The 23,075-nt window shown below is 43.8% G+C and overlaps 1 protein-coding gene across 4 annotated transcripts in view; it reads left to right on the plus strand.

Moving 5' to 3' along the window:
* CUX1 (cut like homeobox 1) overlaps positions 1-23,075 on the plus strand; it is a 399,694-nt gene that overhangs the window by 261,825 nt on the left and 114,794 nt on the right. For all 4 annotated transcript variants that reach the window (XM_074975052.1, XM_074975049.1, XM_074975051.1 and 1 more), the window contains exons 10-11: positions 5,766-5,870; positions 8,933-9,121. In XM_074975052.1, the coding sequence (XP_074831153.1) occupies positions 5,766-5,870; positions 8,933-9,121 (294 nt within the window). The remainder of the gene's footprint in view (positions 1-5,765; positions 5,871-8,932; positions 9,122-23,075) is intronic.

The raw sequence follows: 23,075 nt of genomic DNA on the forward strand, positions 1-23,075 counted from the left end.
GTTTGCTACGTGTTGTATGTATATAAGAAAGGACAATTTAACTGATAGAACTCTGAGGGGAAAGATCTTTAAATAAAGTATCCCATTTTTCCAATCATACCTCTGGTCTTTGATCAAATTAACATTTTACTCCGTTCATGATCTTCATCCTGTCATGAAGCGCTACAAAAATAAGTTATACTAAATACATTGCACGCATTTTTTAAAAAATGAAATGCACATGGCAAATGATCATGACCTATTAATTGGCTTCACTACTAAGCAGTATGGTATTTACATATTATAGTAAAGGAAATGAGAGAATTCTGTGCTAAAATATTAGCTACATGGAACAGAGAAGATTCATGACTGAAGTATCCAAAAATACAGTTTCATTGGATGCATGGAGAATGAGGATGGTCTTTCTCAATGTTAGCAGTGTGACTGACTTCCACTGGTCATTTCTGATGGTGTGGGCAGTCTTTTATTTAAGATATTTAGAAAGAAGCCAGGCACTTTAGCACGAATAGGCACAGCTATCTATTACTATAGATTTAATTAGTATAGGCAGAGCTGTTAGTGATATCTATACTGACTTAACTGACACGTCTCATTAAAAGACGCCGTGTTTTGAACTTTGCCAAACACTTAACAGTTTGGACAGAAGTTTCCCATGCTGGGTGTTTGGCTCAGGCTGATTTTTTTCCCCTAACTTTCAGCAAAAACTTCACAGCCATTTCTGAGAATGAGATACGGGAAAATGTTTTTCCCATGTTAAAATTCTTGTAACTGTTTTGGTAAGAAGCTCTAGTGCCTCCATACTTTGGAGCTGGGACCTGAAACTTGGCAAAGGCAGGTGTCCTTTGTATCAAGGATGTGCAATCCGTTGTTCCTGTGGCAAAAAAATTTTCAAGTTTGGTCTGTTTAAGCCTCTGAGAAATCTCAGTTTGTACATCCTCAGTTGAGACTTGTTATAGTTTGGCAACTAAATTCTCTGATGATTCTGTCAATACTGAGTACTCTCCAACTTGGGGATGCAGGCTGAGCAGGACTTTCCTTGCAATTTCTGCTTCTGGTTGATATAGGCTGCTTTGGTGCTGGGCACCGGAACTGATAGCAGAGAGACTCTCCTTTGCTCTCGATGTTCCCCCTACTGGCGTCGGGGAAGCATGGAGCAAACTGTGATTGGAGACTGGAAATGGAAGCTAGCAACGAAGGGAGGGAAAGACTGGGCTGGATGGATAAGGAAACAGGGATTGGGAGTCAAGGTGGGTAGCAGACTGGGACATATTCCTCTTTTCCACAGGACAAGTGCCTTATTCAGAGGACAGGATGGTGTTCTATGGAGAAATCAGGGTTGTGTAATGAAGGAGGCCGTTGACTGCAGGACCCATGCTTCGTTTGTGGCAGAAGTTGGAAGGTTTATAGTGAATGAGGCAGGGGACTGCAGGAAGAGAAAGGGTGGTCTTGTAGTTAAGACAGTTGAATGCTCCCCTAGAGAATTGGATTTTATCCAAACCTCTACCAGAGGAGAAGTGTGGTGGTGGGCAAATCATTTAAGCCAAACTTGTCATAGGTGGCCACTAATTGTGTGTTCCTCATTTCCTGGTGTCCACCTTGAGACCCTCAAGTCTAATTTGCGGAAGTGTTGAGTACTCATCGCTGCAGCTGAAGTCAGTGGGAACTGTGCTATGAACCTACAATGTGCAATAGCAGGGGTGGGCAATGTACATTGCCAAAGAGCCACAGTAATACGTCAGCAGCCCCATCAGCCCCTCCCCTTGCTCCCAGCACCTCCTGCCCCCCGGCAGCCCCACCAATCAGTGCCTCCCTCTCCCTCCCTGCACCCCCCCGATCAGCTGTTTCGTGGCGTCCAGGAGGCTCGGGGGTGGTGGGGGAGGAGCGAGGGCACTGCAGGCTTAGGGGAGGGGGCAGGAAGGGGTGGAGTAGGGGCAGGGGTTGAGCAGTGAGCACCCCCTGGCATATTGGAAAGTTGGCACCTGTAGCTCCAGCCCTGGAGTTGGTGCCTGTACAAGGAGCCGCATATTAACTTCTGAAAAGCTGCATGTGGCTCCGGAGCCACAGGTTGGCCACCCCTGTGCTATAGAATGTAAAGTAAACTGAAGAATCGGGTTCTAGTTGTCCAAAATTGAGCACCAAAAATTAGTGAATAATTTTTACTTTAATTTCTGTGTGCCTCAGTTGTCCATGTATAAAATTGGGATAATACCCATTCCTCTTTCAGGGGATGAGTGAAGATACATTACTGTTTGTGAAGCATTCAGATATTATAGTGACAAAAGCCATAGAAAAACCTATGAGGAAATGAATAACTATTCAGAGCAGAGTTTGAATACTGAGCAGTAAATAAGTAACAGGGCTAGTCATTGAACAACAAGGATAAAATAAAGTATTGAATAGCTGCTTAGTTGTTGAGCACCATGCCTTCTGTGCACTGATTCAGGCATGGGTCCTTTGGGTGGGGGGGGGGGAGCGCATGATCATGCAACTGAAGATTGTATCATAATGCGTATACACAAGGGGAGGTCAACTAAGATTGCACAGGAAGCCTTATTGTGGCATTTCCAACTTTTGAGTGTTTGATTTTGCAACCTTAACGTTCTTTTTCCACAGTTTTTTGTATGGTAAGTTTATTATTTATATTGCAGGAGCACCCAGAAGTTTACTAAGTGCTTTTCAAATGCGGAGGCATCCACAGTCATTAACCTGAAGAGCATATAGTCTTAAAAACAAAAAACATATTTTTCCATATTTTCCAATCAGAGTTGTCTGAAGTTTGTTGATTTCTTTCATAGCAATGCATAGTATGAAATCTTGTTTAATATTATTCACCAGATTACAACAGATGTGCTAAATTGGCTAGGGAAACTATGTGGGAAGGAAGGGCAGCTGACAGCTTACAGTATATGCAGATGTAATATCTATTAGAAATATCCTCTGTGGTTTATTTGCATGCAGAGTGAATAGATTCTCAAAACAATGCTGTTATGAATGGAAGCCATCAGCAGAATTGCTTAAGGGTGCAAAACCCATTACTTATACAACACTAGATGAAGTAACAACACAGTGTAGTAACTTGTTCTGTTTTGCAGTAGTTATTTAGCAATTATTAGATAAATATTTTCTCTCAGAAACAATGAGGAGTCCAGTGGCACCTTAAAGACAAACAGATTTATTTAGGCATAAGCTTTCATGAGTAAAAAACCCCACTTCTTCAGATGCATGGAGTGAAAATTACAGATACAGCCATAGATATATTGGCACATGAAGAGACGGAGAAGTGGAGAACCAGTGTTGAGAAGGCCAATTCAGTCAGGGTGGATGTGGGCCACTCCCAATAATTGATGAGGAGGTGTCAATACCAAAAGAGGGAAACTTTTATTATTTATTTAATTTCCTTTTATTTATTTATCCTTCTCTATGTAAAAATGGACACAAATCAGACATCAGGAATGGTAACATACAAAAGCCAGTAGGAGAACACTTCAATCTCCCTGGACATTCAATAACAGATTTAAAAGTAGACATCCTTCAACAAAAAAAAATTTCAAAAACAGACTTCAAAGAGAAACTGCAGAGCTACAATTTATTTGCAAACTTGACACTATTAATTTGGACTTGAATAGTGACTGGGAGTGGCTGGTTCACTACAAAAGCAATTTTCCCTCTCTTGGTATTGACACCACCTCATCAATTATTGGGAGTGGCCCACATCCACCCTGACTGAATTGACCTTGTCAACATTGATTCTCCACTTGTAAGGTAACTCCCTTCTGTTCATGTGCCAATATATCTGACTGTATCTGTAACTTTCACTCCATGCATCTGAAGAAGTGGGGTTTTTTACTCATGAAAGCTTATGCCTAAATAAATCTGTTTGTCTTTAAAGTGCCACTGGACTCCTCATTGTTTTTGTGGATACAGACTAACACGGCTACCCCTCTGATATTTTCTCACATTCATCTAATGTAAATGAGAGAAAATAAATTATCCCAATAAGATTTGCTAATCCAGTTTTCCCTCCCAACTTTATCCACCTATGGAAACCAGTTTAGTTTCCCTTTAGTGAGGAATAGTATTACCAGAAAAAGACTGCTTCAGGCATCTTTTCATGCATCACACATACGGTACGCTGATTAAGTGTCTCGTACTAGTTATTAGAACTTGTACAATTCCACATTTGTTCACAACAACTATTGTGAAACCTATGCAAAATCATCAAAATGTTGCAAGAAAGTATCACAAATTACATATTTAATTCCTGATAGTATGCTGAATGAGATCTGAATTAAAACACATTTGCTGCTCAGTGTCACTTATAATTTGAAAGTCAGACAACGATCAGACAAAAAATACAGGTGACACCAAGAAAATGGATATAGGCTTTTTTTTGAGTAACAGCCGTGTTAGTCTGTATTCTGTATATAGGCTTTGTTTTTGTTAAAGTTTGTGGACCTTGCAGGAGGGATTTATTGATGAGGGGAGGGAGTATGTTTCACAGAAATAGGAAGATCGTTCCAGGTGTAAAGGGATGTGTAGAAGAAAGCGTGAAGGTGAGAGTAGGAGAAGAAAATCATTGGCATGGTAAAGGGGACAAGTTGGATCACAAAGACAAGATTTGCAGTGTAGATAGGGGCAGCATTGCACAGTCTTTAGAGTGATTGTTAGTATCATGTGCTTTATCTGGAGGCAGGACTGAACCAGCTGAGGGATTCAGAAGAGGGAGCAATGTGGTCTGAGCAGTGGGCATAAAAGATGATTGTAGTTGCTTTGTACTGGAAGAGGAGTGATATTTTAATTGGTGGGACTGGATGGAGCAGGTAATAGTTAAGGTGGATAAGAATCATTTTTACTTCTAATAAGCCAAAAGCGGGGTGTGCTGTAAAAAATAATTAGATTTTTTGTGCTGTTTTTCTTAATTGGAACTTGAGAACAGGTGGTAGAAAGCACTTTTTCTCCCACATGCCCTCTGAAGTCACCTGTGATCCACCAATTGCCACCCAAACTCCTGTATGAACATTCTTTCCCCTGAAACCTATGGGTTTTTTCATCTTTTTAATTATTATTTATATTGCAGTAGTTCCTGGGAGCCCCAATCATGGTTAGGACCCCGTTGTGCTAGGCACTGTACAAACAGAACAAAAAGACAGTCCCTGCCCCCCCAAAAGCTTATCAGATATTGCTGAAATTGTCAGTAGCTGGTATCCGATCTATGCAAAGTTGTTGGATTTGGAGGGGTTAAACATTGTTACATAAATAGAACATCTGAAATGGACAAAACTTCACAATTCACTTTTTGGCAAATAATTGCTGAAGAAAGATAACCCACAGCATTTGTATATTTTAGGGAGAATAGCCAGAATGTCTTTTAATTCAGTGTTTCCCATGAGAATTATTCCCATGAGGAATCCTGCAATAAAATCTGCTTGGTGTAGAAGAATAGAAAGAAATTGAATAAAAAGTCTCCATTTCCACTTGTATTTATTCAGTCTGGGAAATTCAGTGGGCCACAGCATTAGTATCAGCAGGGGATTCCTTGCTCCTAGCGTTAAATTACTGTCATAATCGCTCAATTATTTCTTCCTTGTACTGTTTAAAATAAAAATCCATCACATTCTATGTATTTTTCCTAACATTTATTAGGTTCAGTGTTTAGGAAAATCAATTATAGTCAGTCAGGCATGAATTGATGAATGTTCTTGTAATAATTGTCAGTTGTTAAACTGAATGTACTTTCTCTTTTCACCCCTTTTCATTTCCTTCAGAGGGCAGAGGTGGCTCAGAGAGAGGCAGAAACCTTAAGGGAGCAGCTCTCGTCAGCTAACAAATCTCTCCAGCTTGCTACACAGATCCAGAAGGCACCTGATGTGGTGAGAAAATATTTACCTACTCTTACAGGTTTCTGACATTCCTGCAGTCCAGCTCTTTCAATTTATGCTCACAGTTATAAAAATATCTGTTTGGACTAATATTTTAGCTGAAACAGAATTGTGTTCCTGGAAATTGTAAGTTGGTTACATTTTTGTTGGACAAGCTATTCACTGAGATTGGAGGCAGTCGAAGACGGGGGACAGGAGTGGAAATCCCATCTGCTCTTTGGATGCTAGTATGAGCTGGGCAGCACTCATTCAGCAACTGCTCAGGGAGTCCAGACGGATAGCAGCAGCTATCAAAGATTCTTTCGAGTTGATAGACGCTGCGACAGCAGAAAAATAAATTGAGCAATGCCATACAACAGGGCTTGTATTAATAGGTTATTAACACATGCGTTGGGTACATAGTGAGGCATGAGGCTGTAGGGTAGGCCAAGTGATTTCAACCAACAAAGAATTGTACTAGTGGCCTATCGGAGCATTACCTAGTGTCATATTGTTCTTAGAATATAGTTCTAGAAGAAAGTTTAAAAATAACATTTCAGACTATGTGGTATCTTTCACTGAATATCTTCTTCTGCTATGATAAATTAGTTCATAAGGAAATAGGAAAAAGTTAGCAAACTGATATAATATGCGTTCTCTTTCTTATTTGTATTGACTTTTTGGGTTTTTGTCTTCCTCCAAGTATTTTAAAATGAAATAGATGTACTTGTTTTGTTTTTGGAGATTGTTTACACTATCCCTTTGCCTGTTCGACCTTCCAGGCACATAGTATTACATTCCTCAGAATTTTTCTGGATTAATAACCATGATCTGAAACCTGTCATATTTGAAAGGAAAATTCCTTTTGAGTTTAGCCTATCCAGATGAATAGTACGTGGTGGTTACCTTAAAAAAATGGAAAATTGGCTCTGATTGCAACTGACTAATTTAACAAAAATGATTCCTGATATGCTACTTTTTTATTTTGAACCAAATACATTCACTGCTAGATATCAGACAGAAGAATACATAGTTGCCTTAAAAGTACTTTTTGGTACAGTTGTGTCACAAACCAAAAAGCCTAAAAACTGTTTTAAGTGCCCAGTGATATTCTCACTGAAGTTAACTAGACCAGAATCAAGGCCTAACAGCATAAATAAAAAGTCAAAGCCTTAACTTTGAATTACCTGTCTCTTGCCAGTTTATATTCCAGCCTTCTTATTTTAGCATTAGGTTTTTCTTGTGTTCAATACTACTTTTGCACCTCATTCGTATTTAATATGACAGCTACTGCAGGATGAAAATGATTATTATCTGTCTTATTTCAAACTTGTGTTCTGGTCTCAATAGAGATATGCAGTAGACAGTTACACAATTTATGATGTTTGATGCAAGCAAATTAGAGGGTTTTTTCAAGATAAAAAGTATAAGGCATTATTAACTGCTGTTCAGATTTCTACCTTTCTGTATGAGATACGACACTAGTATGTAGACGTTGGAAATCAAGCTAAGTGTTGGGAAGATATGGAAAAGGCACTTAGTTATTTCTATTCTGGAAAATACATAGGTATCCAGGATCTGGCAGTGTCATTTGTTGTAACAAGAGGGACTAGGTGTCAACATTTATGGATTGGGTTTTCGCCACTGACTCATGGTGTGAGCTTTGGCATGTCACTCGCCGTCTGGGTGGCCCACTTCATCCATTAGTAAAAGGAGTACTTACCTACCTCAGCATATTGTGAGATCTATTCCTTAAAGTTTGTAAAGGTGCTTAGCAGCCTCTGAATGAAGATTGCTATGTAAGCACCAAGCATTGGGCTAGATCATGCTCCCTAGATCTGAACATGCGGTATCCTTTCTGCACAAGGATTTGCTCCAATTCTGCATGGAAGCTGCTTCCACAGCACAATACTTGACCTCTCTACATGGTCTGTTTTCTGGGGAAGAAGTTGAGATTGAATGGGAGGAGAGAAAAGAGGTGGGGTGGGGTCAGGGGTGCAAGTCTACTTTGCCCAGGCCCTATCTGGTCCCATAAAACTTAGGTGAAAAAGATAAAACATAGCTCCATCTCCCTCTTCCCTTATCTTTCTCCCTCCTAGTTCCTGCCTCACTGTCCTGGGAGCTATTGGCAGCTAGGAAGCCACAATAATGGGGATGTGCCTTGGTATGCCCAAACCTTGAATGCTATGGGCAGTTCTGATGACCCCATCTCAAGAAATGTATATTAAAATTGGAAAAGGTACGGAGAAGGGCAACAAAAATGATTAAGGATATGGAACATCTTCCATATGAGAAGAGATGAAAAAGATTGGGATTACTGAGTTTGGAAAAGAGACAACTAAGGGGGGATATGATAGAGGTCTATAAAATCGTGAGCGAAACAGAGAAAGTGAATAAGGAAGTGTTATTTACTCCTTCAAATAACACAAGAACCAGAGGTCACCCAATGAAATTAATAGGTGGAAAGTTTAAAACAAACAAAAGAAAGTACTTCTTCACACAACGCACAGTTAGCCTGTGGAACTCATTGCCGGGGGGGATGCTGTGAAGGCCAAAACTATAGTGGGGGGGGGGGGTCTAAAAAGAATTAGATAAGTTCATGGATGATCGGCCCATCAGTGGCTATTGCCAGAAACTGGGAGTGGATAACAGGGAATGTTTGCCTGTTTTGTTCATTCCCTCTGAAGCACCTGGCATTGGCCACTGTGAGAAGACAGGTTACTGGGCTAGATGGACCATTGGTCTGACCCAGTATGTAATTTATAGGCCAAACTTTTCCCCCCATTCTTCCGAAATGGCATACTATCTGGTTATTTTTAAAGCACAAGATTTCATTGCCAGAAGCACTATTATTAATAATATTCAATAATGTTAAATGGAGCATTTTGTATCTTCAAAGCACCGTGCAGATATTAACTCCTGGGTCTTCCCAACACCCATGTGATGTAGCTAAATCTGTTCTCTCTATCAGGAGTTTCTGACTTCCAGCTCCATGCTTGGTCCTGACCAAACTGCCTCCTGTTTGAGCATGTTGCCTCTATTGATATGGTATAATGTTATTTCTTTCACATTAGGAGCAGGCCATAGAGGTGCTGACGCGATCTAGCTTGGAGGTGGAACTGGCTGCAAAAGAACGTGAAATTGCCCAGCTCGTAGAAGATGTCCAAAGACTCCAAGGCAGCCTCACCAAACTTCGTGAGAACTCAACCAGCCAGATATCACAGCTGGAGCAGCAGCTGACTGCCAAGAACAGCACACTTAAAGTAAGGATCAGTTGTGCATTCAGCACAGTTTGCTCATTCCTTATTCAGAGTAGGACTCTTAGGTAAACATGCACTAGTTCACTAGTGCAGATTCCATCATCCATTGTAGTTGTGAGTGGCACAGTGTGTTCTTCGAGTGATTGCACATGTACATTCAACTCTAGGTGTGTCCATGCCCGAGCACAGTCACTGAAATTTTTTCCGTCAGCGGTACCTGTCGGGCAGCTTGAGCGCCCTTTGCTGCCACACTTTGGTAGCGCTGGTATAAAGCATCCAGCCAAACCCGCGGCCCCTCAATTCCTTCTTACTGCCTGTGACAGTCACTGGAACTGCTATACTTACTTTTAGAAGCTCTCTCAGTGGTCTTTTTCTTCTTTGTGTATATAGTTAGTTGTAGTCAGTTTTTAGTCACTTTTAGCTAATTTTAGTGAAGTTCTGTAACTTAGTGTTTTAGTGGAGTTTTATCTGTTCCCCGGTTCCGAGGCATATCTTGGTCACAGGGCTTTAAGCCGTGTGCCTCCTGCAACAAGGCTATACTCCTGAGTGACCTGCACTCAAGCTGCCTGAAGTGCCTGGAAGAAGCTCACGAGGGGGACCATTGCCAGATCTGTAGGGACTTTAAGCTTTGGAGAAGGAGGACCGGGAGGCCAGGCTAAAATTTTTGCTCATGGAGGCAGCACTGAGACCTCCATCTCAGCCAAGCCAATTGGATTCTGCACTTGGTAGTGCCGGTAAGGAGTACTCCTTCTATCGTACCAAAGTCCTGGCACCGATCACCATCCCTAGTGCCAAGGAAAGGGCACAAGACAGAGACAGTCAAGAAGGGGCGATCCCTGGCACCAAAGACAGCCAGGCATGGGAATCAGATTAGAGAGCAATCTAAACCAAAGCACTCCTCTGCCTCGGTACCACAAAAGTTGGCATCATTCACTCTGGTGCCTATGCAGGCACCATCCAATCCGGTACCAGAAGAGCTGTCTACATCTGCTGCACAGCATGACCACACCAGAGGCGCTTGCTGCAGTCAGATACCAGTATCACTGGCAGTTCAAGAGTTGGTGTTATCGGTGCCTGTGGACAGGAGGGAACCCACTGGATCCTGTCATTGTTCAATACCATGCCCTTTGCTACCATCAAAAGGGAAGCTGGCTATGCTGTCCTCAGTGAAGGCATCTCCATCATGGCACCAGTCTTGTTGAAGAGGGTGGTCTTAAGTCTGGGCATACAGGTGAAGGAAGTGAAAGAGTCCTCCAATAGCCTGGTTGACATTTTAGCTGCTACGGGCCCCTCAAAAATAGCCCTGCCTGTCAATGAGGCCATTATGGACCTTGTTAAGACCTTGTGGCAGATCTCCACGTCCCATTCCCTCTGTCAGAAAGGGCTGAACAAAAATACTTTGCTCCTGCCAGGGTTATGAGTTCCTGTGCACCCATTCCTCCCCTCCCAGGAATCCCTGGTGCTAGCTGCTGCTAATGGGAGAAAAAGGCAGGGTCATCAGGGTGCAGCCCCAAAATCAAAAGACTCAAAGACATTAGATGTGTTCAGTCGGAAAGTTATCCTACTTGGGAGTTACAACTCAGAATTTCAAACCAGCAGACACTGCTGGGAAGGTATGATTTTAATATGTGGGACTCCATCCAGAAATTCAAGGACTTGCTCCCACAAGATGCTAGGCAAGGGTTCTCTTCACTGGTGGATGAGGGAAAATCAGTGGCGAGGTTGCAAGTTGTTTTGGATGCAGTTGACTCTGCAGTCAGGTCTCTGACTTCGGCAGTGACCATGCGCAGGAGTTCGTGGCTACAGTTCTCAGGACTCCCACAGGAGGCTCAGCAAACCCTTCAGGACCTACCTTTTGAAGGAACTTCGCACTTTTGAGATCAGACTGATGTGAAGTTTCATAGTCTAAAAGACTCCAGGACGATCCTTAAGTCTCTGGCATTGTACATACCAGCTCCTTCAAGGAAGTACTACAGACCTCAACAGCCCATCTGGTTCTCTGCCCCAGCTGCCAGTCAGGATCTGCAGAGAAGAAGGGGTTTTAGGTGTAGGCCACCACCGTCTTCTACCTCAGTGTCAATGCCTCCCCACCCCCACCCTGAGACATCCAGGGGGTTCTAAGCAGGTGTTTCGATGGGACACTCAAGGACTCTGTACCAGTTCCCATGATACCAGATCATAGAATCATAGAATATCAGGGTTGGAAGGGACCTCAGGAGGTCATCTAGTCCAACCCCCTGCTCAAAGCAGGACCAATCCCCAACTAAATCATCCCAGCCAGGGCTTTGTCAAGCCTGAACTTAAAAACTTCTAAGGAAGGAGATTTCACCACCTCCCTAGATAATGCATTCCAGTGTTTCACCACCCTCCTAGTGAAAATTTTTTTTCCTAATATCAAACCTTAACCTCCCCCACTGCAACTTGAGACCATTGCTCCTTGTTCTGTCATCTGCTACCACTGAGAACAGTTGAGATCCATCCTCTTTGGAACCCCCTTTCAGGTAGTTGAAAGCAGCTATCAAATCCCCCCTCATTCTTCTCTTCTGCAGACTAAACAATCCCAGTTCCCTCAGCCTCTCCTCATAAGTCATGTGTTCCAGTCCCCTAATCATTTTTGATGCCCTCCGCTGGACGTTTTCTAATTTTCCAGATCCTGTTTCTCCTTTATTTGAAATCCCTACCCCTTCCTGCTTCTCCACGTGGGCACCAATGATACTGCCAAGAATGACCTTGAGCGGATCACTGCAGACTATGTGGCTCTGGGAAGAAGGATAAAGGAGTTTGAGGTGCAAGTGGTCTTCTCGTCCATCCTCCCCGTGGAAGGAAAAGGCCTGGGAAGGGACCGTCGAATCGTGGAAGTCAACGAATGGCTACGCAGGTGGTGTCGGAGAGAAGGCTTTGGATTCTTTGACCATGGGATGGTGTTCCAAAAAGGAGTGCTAGGCAGAGACGGGCTCCACCTAACGAAGAGAGAGAAGAGCGTCTTCGCAAGCAGGCTGGCTAACCTAGTGAGGAGGGCTTTAAACTAGGTTCACCAGGGGAAGAAGACTAAAGCCCTGAGGTAAGTGGGGAAGTGGGATACCGGGAGGAGCACAAGCAGGAGCGCACAAGAGGGCAGGGCTCCTGCCTCATACTGAGAAAGAGGGACCGATCAGCGAGTTACCTCAAGTGCCTATACACAAATGCAAGAAGCCTGGGAAACAAGCAGGGAGAACTGGAAGTCCTGGCACAGTCAAGGAATTATGATGTGATTGGAATAACAGAGACTTGGTGGGATAACTCACATGACTGGAGTACTGTCATGGATGGATATAAACTGTTGAGGAAGGACAGGCAGGGCAGAAAAGGTGGGGGAGTTGCACTGTATGTAAGGGAGCAATATGACTGCTCAGAGCTCAAGTATGAAACTGCAGAAAAACCTGAGTGTCTCTGGATTAAGTTTAGAAGTGTGAGCAACAAGGGTGATGTCGTGGTGGGAGTCTGCTATAGACCACTGGACCAGGGGGATGAGGTGGACGAGGCTTTCTTCTAGCAACTCACAGAAGTTACTAGATCGCAGGCCCTGGTTCTCATGGGAGACTTCAATCACCCTGATATCTGCTGGGAGAGCAATACAGCAGTGCACAGACAATCCAGGAAGTTTTTGGAAAGTGTAGGGGACAATTTCCTGGTGCAAGTGCTGGAGGAACCAACTAGGGGCAGAGCTCTTCTTGACCTGCTGCTCACAAACTGGGAAGAATTAGTCGGAGAAGCAAAAGTGGATGGGAACCTGGGAGGCAGTGACCATGAGATGGTCAAGTTCAGGATCCTGACACAAGGAAGAAAGGAGAGCAGCAGAAAACGGACCCTGGACTTCAGAAAAGCAGACTTTGACTCCCTCCGGGAACTGATGGGCAGGATCCCCTGGGAGAATAACTTGAGGGGGAAAGGAGTCCAGGAGAGCTGGCTGTATTTTAAAGAATCCTTATTGAGGTTACAGGGACCAACCATCCCGATGTGTAGAAAGAATAGTAAATATGGCAGGCGACCAGCTTGGCTTAACAGTGAAATCCTTGCTGATCTTAAACACAAAAAAGAAGCTTACAAGAAGTGGAAGATTGGACAAATGACTAGGGAAGAGTATAAAAATATTGCTCGGGCATGCAGGAGTGAAATCAAGAAGGCCAAATCACACTTGGAGTTGCAGCTAGCAAGAGATGTTAAGAGTAACAAGAAGGGTTTCTTCAGGTATGTTAGCAACAAGAAGAAAGTCAAGGAAAGTGTGGGCCCCTTACTGAATGAGGGAGGCAACGTGGTGACAGAGGATGTGGAAAAAGCTAATGTACTCAATGCTTTTTTTGCCTCTGTCTTCACGAACAAGGTCAGCTCCCAGACTGCTGCACTGGGCAGCACAGCATGGGGAGGAGGTGACCAGCCCTCTGTGGAGAAAGAAGTGGTTTGGGACTATTTAGAAAAGCTGGACAAGCACAAGTCCATGGGGCCGGATGCGCTGCATCGGAGAGTGCTAAAGGAGTTGGCGGATGTGATTGCAGAGCCATTGGCCATTATCTTTGAAAACTCATGGCGATCAGGGGAAGCCCCGGATGACTGGAAAAAGACTAATGTAGTGCCCATCTTTAAAAAATGGAAGCAGGAGGATCCTGGGAACTACAGGCCAGTCAGCCTCACCTCAGTCCCTGGAAAAATCATGGAGCAGGTCCTCAAGGAACCAATTCTGAAGCACTTAGAGGAGAGGAAAGTGATCAGGAACAGTCAGCATGGATTCACCAAGGGCAAGTCATGCCTGACTAATCTAATTGGCTTCTATGACGAGATAACTGGCTCTGTGGATGAGCGGAAAGCGGTGGACGTGTTGTTCCTTGACTTTAGCAAAGTTTTTGACATGGTCTCCCACAGTATTCTTGCTGCAAGTTAAAGAAGTATGGACTATAAGGTGGATAGAAAGTTGGCTAGATTGTCGGGCTCAATGGGTAGTGATCAATGGCTCCATGTCTAGTTGGCAGCCGGTATCAAGTGGAATGCCCCAAGGGTGGGTCCTGGGGCCTGTTTTGTTCAATATCTTCATAAATTATCTGGAGGATGGTGTGGATTGCACCCTCAGCAAGTTTGCAGATGACACTAAACTGGGAGGAGCGGTAGATACCCCGGAGGGTAGGGATAGGATATAGAGGGCCCTAGACAAATTAGAGGATTGGGCCAAAAGAAATCTGATGAGGTTCAACAAGGACATATGCAGAGTCCTGCACTTAGGACAGAAGAATCCCATGCACCGCTACAGACTAGGGACCGAATGGCTCGGCAGCAGTTCTTCAGAAAAGGACCTAGGGGTTACAGTGGACGAGAAGCTGGATATGAGTCAACAGTGTGCCCTTGTTGCCAAGAAGGCCAATGGCATTTTGGGATGTATATGTAGGGGCATTGCCAGCAGATCGAGGGATGTGATTGTTCCCCTCTATTCGACATTGGTGAGGCCTCATCTGGAGTATTGTGTCCAGTTTTGGGCCCCACACTAGAAGAAGGATGTGGAAAAATTGGAGAGAGTCCAGCAGAGGGCAACAAAAATGATTAGGGGACTGGAACACATGACTTACGAGAAGAGGCTGAGGGAACTGGGATTGTTTAGTTTGCGGAAGAGAAGGTTGAGGGGGGATTTGATAGCTGCTTTCAACTACCTGAAAGGGGGTTCCAAAGAGGATGGATCTAGACTGTTCAGTGGTAGCTGATGACAGAACAAGGAGTAGTGGTCTCAAGTTGCAGTGGGAGAGATTTAGGTTGGATATTAGGAAAAACTTTTTCACTAGGAAGGTGGTGAAACACTGGAATGTGTTACCTAGGGAGGTGGTGGAATCTCCTCCTTTAGATATTTTTAAGGTCAGGATTGACAAAGCCGTGGCTGGGATGATTTAGTTGGGGATTGGTCCTGCTTTGAGCAGAGGGTTGGACTAGATGACCTCCTGAGGTCCCTTCCAACCCTGATATTCTATGATTCTATGAAAGCCAACTTTCATACTTTTCAGTGTGTGGTCCTGTATCACCATGGACCATTGAGTGTTGAGCACACGTTCCAGTTTATTTCTACCCCTCCCTGACCCTCTTCACGACGCCTCTCACAAAGAACTTCTGGTTCAGAAGGTTCAACTTCTCCTTCATGTGGGAGCTGTGGAAGAGGTTCCACAGAATTTAAGAGGGAAGGGGTTCTACTCCCGTTATTTCCTAATCCCAAAAGCCAAAGGAGGTTTCAGACCCATTTTAGAGCTCCAGAAGCTCAGCAACTATCTCTAGAAAATAAAGTTCCACATGGTCACCCTGGCATCCATTATCCTCTCCCTGGATCCTGGGGATTGGTACGCTGCCCTAGATTTAAGAAACGCCTATTTTTATATATCAATATACCAAGGACACAGATGTTTCCTCTGATTTATAGTGAACCACTCACACAACCAATTCACGGTCCTCCCATTTAGTCTGTCTGCAGATTCATGGGTGTTCACAATAGGCATGGCAGTAGTGGCAGCTTTCCATAGGAGGTTAAGGGTAGACCTGCACCCCTGTCTAGATGACTGGCTAGTCAAGGGCCAATCCAAGGCTCAGGTGGTGTCCAACTCCCCCTAGGCCTTCTAATAAATACAGAAAAGTCTGCCCTTGCTCCAGTGCACAGGTTAGAGTTCATTGGGGTGGCGTTCAACTGTACTCAGGCCAGGGCCTTCCTCCCAGAGGGGTGTTTTCATTCAGTTGGATCCCTGATAACACACCTTAAAGGCCATCTAATCACAACAGCCCAAATTGTATGAGACTTTTAAGTCATGTGGCCTCATTTTCACATGTGGTACAACACGCAAGGTGCCTCAGACTCCCCCAGATGTGGCTGGCCTCACCAAACCACCACCATTTGGACACTGTACTCATGGTACCTCATCTCTCTCAGTTGGTGGTTGGACCCGCTCACGGTTTGTGCAGGTGTTCCCTTTATACAACCTTAACCGTCAATGTCCTTGGTCTCAGATGTGCTAGCAGTAGGATGGGGAGCTCACCAGGGGCCCCTCAGAAAAAATCTGCTGCTGGTCTTCGGTGGAACTTTCTCTTCACATCAATGTCAGAGAACTCAGAGCGGGTTTTCCTGGCCTGTCAGGCCTTTCTGCCTCACATTATGGGCAGAAACTTGGCTGTTCTCCGTGGACAACAGTACAGCCATTTTTTTACTTCAACAGGCAAGGAGGAGCTTGCTTTTCCCTCCTTTGTCAAGAAGCAGTGCAGCTATGGGAGTTTCGCATAGCCCACTCAATCAACCTCGAGTCCTCTTACTATTTGGGAACACAAAAGGACTTGGCAGATTGCCTCAGCAGGTCTTTCTCCAGTCACCACAAGTGGTCCCTTTGCCCAGATGTGGCAAGAGACATTTACCAGCAATGGGGGACTTCCCAGACAGACCTGTTTGTGAACAGGTACAAGAGGAAGTCTCACCAGTTCTACTCCCTATGAGGACACAGTGCAGATTCTATCATGGACGCCTTTCTGCTACCTTGGACGGAACATCTTTACTATACGTCTTCCCCTTTTTCGCTCATGCAGAGTGATGCAAAAGATCAAGCGGGACTGGGACCATGTCATTCTGATAGCCCCAGCATGGGCTCACCAACTGTTGTTCTCCCACTCTTCTAGATTTCTCAGTAGCAAGTCCAATCCATTGCACCTGGACCTGATTTCCCAGGACCACAGTTGGATGCTCCACCTGAACCTGAGCTCCCTTCATCTAACAGCCTGGAAGCTCCATGGCTAAATCCCAGAGAGCAACCTTGCTTGGAGCAAGTTCGTCAGGTCCTACTAGGTAGTAGAAAGCCTTCCACCAGAGCTGCTTACCTCTCAAAGTAGAAATGGCTCTCTGTTTGAGTATCCCAATGTGGAGTCTCGCCCATGTGTTCATCCATACAAGACATACTCGAGTATCTATTGCACCTAAAACAGCAAGGCTTAGCAATCTCCTTTATCAAGGTTCACCATGCAGCAATATCCGCTTTTCACCGCAGGGTAGATAACCGGTCTGTTTTTTCAAATGACATGTCTGTCCGATTCCTAAAAGGCCTAGAAAGGTTATACCCTCAAGTAAGAGAGCCCATTCCTCCCTGGAACCTGAACTTGGTCAAAGCTTATGGGAACACCGTTTGAACCTTTGGCAATGTGCTCCTTATTATACCTCTCCTGGAAAAATCTTAGTAGGTATCACTTTGGTCAGAAGGGTGTCGGAGCTCCCTGCCCTCTCATCAGAGCCTCTCTACGCATTCTTCTTTAAAGATAATATATATTTACGTCCTCACCCGTTTCCTCCCAAAAGTGGTTTCACAATTTCATAGCAATCAGGCAATCTACTTACCTGTCTTCTACCCAAAGCCACATGCAAATAGGAATGAACAATGTCTTCACTTATTGGATGTTAGACGAGCCCTAGCATTCTACCTAAAAAGAACTAAACCATTCTGAGTGTTCACCCAACTGTTCGCAGTGTGGCTGACAGGATGAAAAGGTGTCCCAATCTCTTCACAGACAGTTTTGTCCTGGATTACTTCACGTATTCACACTTGTTACGATCAGGCCGGTGTTTCACTGCCAGCTGTCCTGACTGCTCGTTCAACAGGGTCACAAGCATTCTTAGCACAGATCCCTATTCAGTACATTTGTAAAGCAGTGACCTGGTCATTGGTGCACACATTCTCCTCCTATTATGCCATCACTCAGCATTCTAGAGATTATGCCAATTTTGACCAAGTTGTTCTGCGTTCTGTGTGTACATGAACTCCGATCCCTCCACCTATTCAACTGCATGTGAGTCATCTAGAGTGGAATGCACATGTGCAGTCACTCAAAGAAAAAGATGCTATTAACCTTCCGTAACTATTGTTCTTTAAGATGCGTTGCCCATGTCCATTCCACAAACCACCCTTTTGCCCCTCTACATCAGAGGGAACTGAAGGGGCCCCGGGTTGGGTTGACACTTTACATTGGTGCGATCAGCACGTGGAAGCAGAGGGTATTTGAGGTGCTCTGACGGGTACCACTGAGGGGAAAATTTCTAGCAACTTTGCTTGAGGTGTGCACACAGCTAGAGTGGAATGGACTTGTGCAACACATCTGTAAGAACAACAGTTACAGAAAGTTAATAACCATTTTTTCCTTGTGTTGAGTTAGTCATTTCTTCAGAATGTAGTTTTGTTGACATTTTTGTGGGGTTTGTTTTAATTAATGACTTTTTGTTGTTGTTGAACTCACTCTGCCTGTTTCCAGTTATATTTTAAGTTCAGATTTTATATGTATCGTTATTTTTAGTGCAGATTCTTTCTGAATAATATTTTTTCATAGAACAGTAAAATTACTGTAATTAGGATCATTTAAAAACCATGTATATGTCTGAAAAATAACCAAACCAAACATCACACAGCAAATCCTGTCAGGACTTAAAACTCTCTAAGCCGTGCCTTCATTCAGTATCACAGTTTTGTCAGGGACATCTGTCATTCAGCAGTCAACCTGTAAATGCACCCAACCAGGTTTTTTTCTCCCATTGGAAAAGGGACTTGCCTTGTTTGGATGCACAGACACAAGAAAGCATGAGGATTGAAAGGAAGCTTTTTAACTTTATTAGAGCATATTTTTAATTTTTGTCTGTTTTCCCCAAGATAGTACCTAATTTGTAGCTAGTATCCCAGTCCTGGGCCTTCTATGTATCAGTCAGTAGCACTCTCCTGAAAACCACAAGGATAGTATATCTAAGTGTTTCTTGAATGACCCCATTCTCTTTTGTTTCCACTGTCTGTCTTTGTGCACCATTCCACACATTTCTGATCTGTCAGTAAGCATGAGAAATGTTTTCCTGACATCTGTTTTGAATCAGTTTCCTCTACCTTCTGTCTCTTTCATTGTTCTACCAGCTATAAGCTGTAAATAGTAAATGAAGTTAATTTAGCTATTTTGTTAAAGATTTCTAGTTTTAGCATTCCTGAAAATCAGAGGCTGATAGCGCCAACTTAAGCCAGCCATGGTTTAGGCAGTTACTGTGTAAGTTTCTCTAGCCCTGCTATATCAGGGGAGGGCAAACTACAGCCCATGGGCCAGATGCAACCCATCAGGGCTTTTAATCTGGCCCACGAGATTGCCAGCCCCATGGCACAGCGGGGCTAAAACAGGCTCCCTGCCTGCCCTGGCCCCATGCCGCTCCCGGAAGCAGCCAGCACCGTGGCCCCGGGAAGGCGGGGGGAGAGGGGAACAGAGAGCTCTGTGCTGCCCCCATCAGCTCCCATTGGCCGGGAACAGGGAACCATGGCCAATGGGAGCTTCGGGGGTGGTACCCACAAGCGAGGGCAGCGTGCGGCAGAGCTGTGTGCCCCACCTCACTCCCAGGAGCTGCTGCCGGACCTGCTGGCCACTTCCGGGAGCGGCACAGGGCCAGGGCAGGCAGGGAGCCTGCCTTAGCCCTGCTGCGTGCCGCTGCCACCCCAGAGCCACTCGAGGTAAGTGGTGTCAGCTGGAGCCCACACCCTGAACCCCTCCTGCACCCCAACCCCCTGCCTTGAGCCCCCCCTGCCCTGAGTCTCCTGCCGCACCTCTCCTGCTCCCCAACCCCTTGCCCTGAGCCTCTTCCTGCACACTGCACCCTCTCCCGCACCCCGCACTCCCTCCCGCTCCTCAACCCCCTGCTTCATGGTCCTGCATACAATTTCCCCACCCAGATTTGGCCCTTGAGCCAAAAAGTTTGCCCCTGTGCTATATCAAATTGCCTCAGCTCTCGTTTGCAAACCTTGACACATTGTTCTAGAGCTGACATTCTTCAGAGGGTACAGGCTCTATTGTGTTGTAGTTTAGTTTATGTGGAAAAATGTATTTTAGGGATGGAATTTAAATTCTTCAACTCAATACACTTGCTGTATGTTCTAAGACATCCTTGCAAAATTGTCATGAAAATTCAGTAGAGGAAATAAAAATCTACCAGGTCTCCTTGTTGCCGTAAAGATGATATGATGCAGCAGTAAAGATGATATCAGTCTCTGCCAATCTGTCATTGTTTTTGCATCACTTCTGTGGAGAGACGAAGGAACTGGGCTGTTCTTGAGGGATACATTTTCCTCTGGCTATTCCGCTATTGCGAATCTTTTCATAAAGCTTTTTAGACAAAATAGCTTGAACCCACGTGTTTCACTTACACCCTTAGAATTGGATCTTGCTCCGATCAAGGTCAGTAAGTTTTTCCATTAACTTTAATGGGACTAAGATTGGTCCTTTATCAGAGCTGGCGACAGAGCAACTCTGACTTTCATTTCAGTAATCTTCATATCTATTCTCACAGGTTTGTCCAGCTAAAGCTAATATTTTGGTTCTCAGTGATGATTTTTGATACCTTGATTCTATCTAATTTATCATGTTTGTGCCATTTTGTCCCTATTTGTGACATTATTTATTATTTATTACTATTATGTAATTTACCTGTCTTTTCTTTGGTGCTAGTAAAGCTGAGATCTGAACTCTGTTCTACACAGAACCGTGTCAAAATAGTGTTTTGTAGACCTCAAATTTTGATTATAAAGCATGTGCTTCTAAAGTAGCTAAGATTTTAATGGTTGCCTTCACAAAAAATGAATCAGTTTTACAGATGAAAGTAGTGTTCTTTATCCATATCTTGGGGGAATTCTTTAATACTGTGTGGTTTAATGAAACAATTCAGCAATACTTCCAATGTCTTTCAAAATTATTGCTTCCTTATCTTCATCTGATGTAATCATCAGAATCTGTCCACTAGTATCAAGACTTTTCTAACTGTAAGTGTCTTAACCCCTTGTCAGTTGGAGTCAGAACTTCCCCACTATCCAGCAAAAATGTAGTAGCCCTAGTTAGCCAAGAGATCCTGTCTCCCTGGCACCAAATGACCTAGGTTAATTGACTATTTGTGTGTGTGCTCTTTGATTTTAAGTGATAAACAACTATCTTTTAGATTGCATTATTTAACTATTAACCCCTCCAACATATCCTATGCAGGTCTAACAAAAGAGAGCAGTTTTAATTATTTATTTAATAATAATTTAGTTATTATTTTTAAAATATTGTAGGAAAAGGTACAATCTAGTGGGCACTCTGACACTTGGTATTTATATGTTATTTTGTATAATAAATGCAAGTTGATTTCTTGATAAGATGACGCTTCCTAAGCTACTTTGTAGAAATATTTTTCACTGCCACCAGCACATTTGTATCCTTCTGACTGGAGTATTTTTAGACTTTGGGGGACATTAAAACACACTTTATTTTGTCTGAATTAACCAGGTTGATATTTAGAACAAGAGATTAGTTCCTTCTGATTGTTTCACAGTTTGAACCTTTTATTGTTCTTTGCTCTGTGCGGTTTCCAGTGTTGTTTGAGACAATTACCACACTAATACGTTTTACAATAATGATTGGCTGGGGAGATGCCAAATACCTAAATGGTCTAATTACATACAGATTGTATTGTTTACTAAAAAGTATAAAGTGCAAAATTTCCTTGGCAGCGATCTCCATATTAATTATGGGGTTTTCCCCTTGGGAACAATGGGTATATGCCAGGGGTGGCCAAACTGTGGCTCATGAGCCACATGTGACTCTTTTACCATTAAAGTGTGGCTCGCAAGCCTCCTTTGCCCTCTGCCCCCATTCTCCACCTATCAGAGTGGGTGGAGGGAGCTCGGGACCTCTGCCTTGCAATGGTGTGGGTTGGTAGGAACTTCTGTCCAGCAGAGAGGAGGGTCTCAGGGCTTCAGCCCTGCAAGGTGCACATGCCAGAGCTTGGGGCTTCAGCAGGAGTTGGGCTGAAACCCTGGCTCCTGGCAGGTGTGCTCCGGCGCTCTGAAGATTGTCGTATGCGGCTCGGAGGGCCAGTAAGTTTGGCCACTCCTGCTATATGCTTTATTGTAGTGTTCAAAGGATTTTAGTTGTTTCAATATTACTCTCTTCCTGTGTTGCCATCCTGTTATAAGATTGATCTGTACGTTTGAGGCTCCAAGGGAGACATCTTCACATCAAAAACAAAAGCTGTAGATAATGTTTTGTTGCTTTGGGCAGTGATAACAATCAAATATCTATACTTAAAACCTCCTGAAATATAACTGTATGAAACTGCATGTAACATTAAGGCAGGCTTACAAGTGGAAGTAATGTTAGTTATCCTGTATTTGGTAAGTATCCCTAAAAGGCCTTCCTACTTAGCATATCCCTACAGTAGTAACTAATGCAATAACCAGCTTGTTATTAGTGTTACTATTTTTAATTCACTCCATTACATGGCTTTCTGTTGCAGTACTTAAAGCCAGAGTAACTTGGCAGTCGTCTACTTTTCGATTGTCACTGTATGTCATATAATAACACAAAGTTTGTGAATCCGAGAGCTAGTATCAAAAGAAGAATGGATTGTAATGCACCCCAGGTTTTAAATCACATGAATGTATCAGATAGTGGGTGTTGGCTGTAGAAGGATCAACAAAGTTGTTAGAAATGGCTGGCAAAGAGACATGGCCAAAGTGGGATGTTCTGATTCAGTAGCCCTCTCAGTAGACACACTGGCAGGGCTTTTTAGAACACCTAGAAAGGTTGAAAGCTGAATCCCTTCTCGAGCCTCAGGGGTTGGCTCATTTACATCTCCCTGCTTCAGTGCTAGTGACCAGGTCTGGTTTGTAAATGTTGAGCCAGATTCTCTGGTGCACTAAGGCCACTTTCCACAGTGTCAAGCTATAACTTGAACAGTTGGTTACACCTATGAGTTGCTGTATCTGGCTTTACAGAAAGCTCATGGAACTGAAGTGTCACTGGCATGATCTTGGACATCCGGATTACACAAATGTGCAACACTTTTGTAAAGAGGTGGCATTCTATACAGAGCCTGTTTAAAATGTGCAGGATATCCTTTGAAGTTTTCCTTAGGGCAGCATGGGTATGTTAGAGGGGT

This window comes from Natator depressus, chromosome 17 (assembly GCF_965152275.1).
Source record: "Natator depressus isolate rNatDep1 chromosome 17, rNatDep2.hap1, whole genome shotgun sequence".
Classification (NCBI taxonomy): Eukaryota; Metazoa; Chordata; order Testudines; family Cheloniidae; genus Natator; species Natator depressus.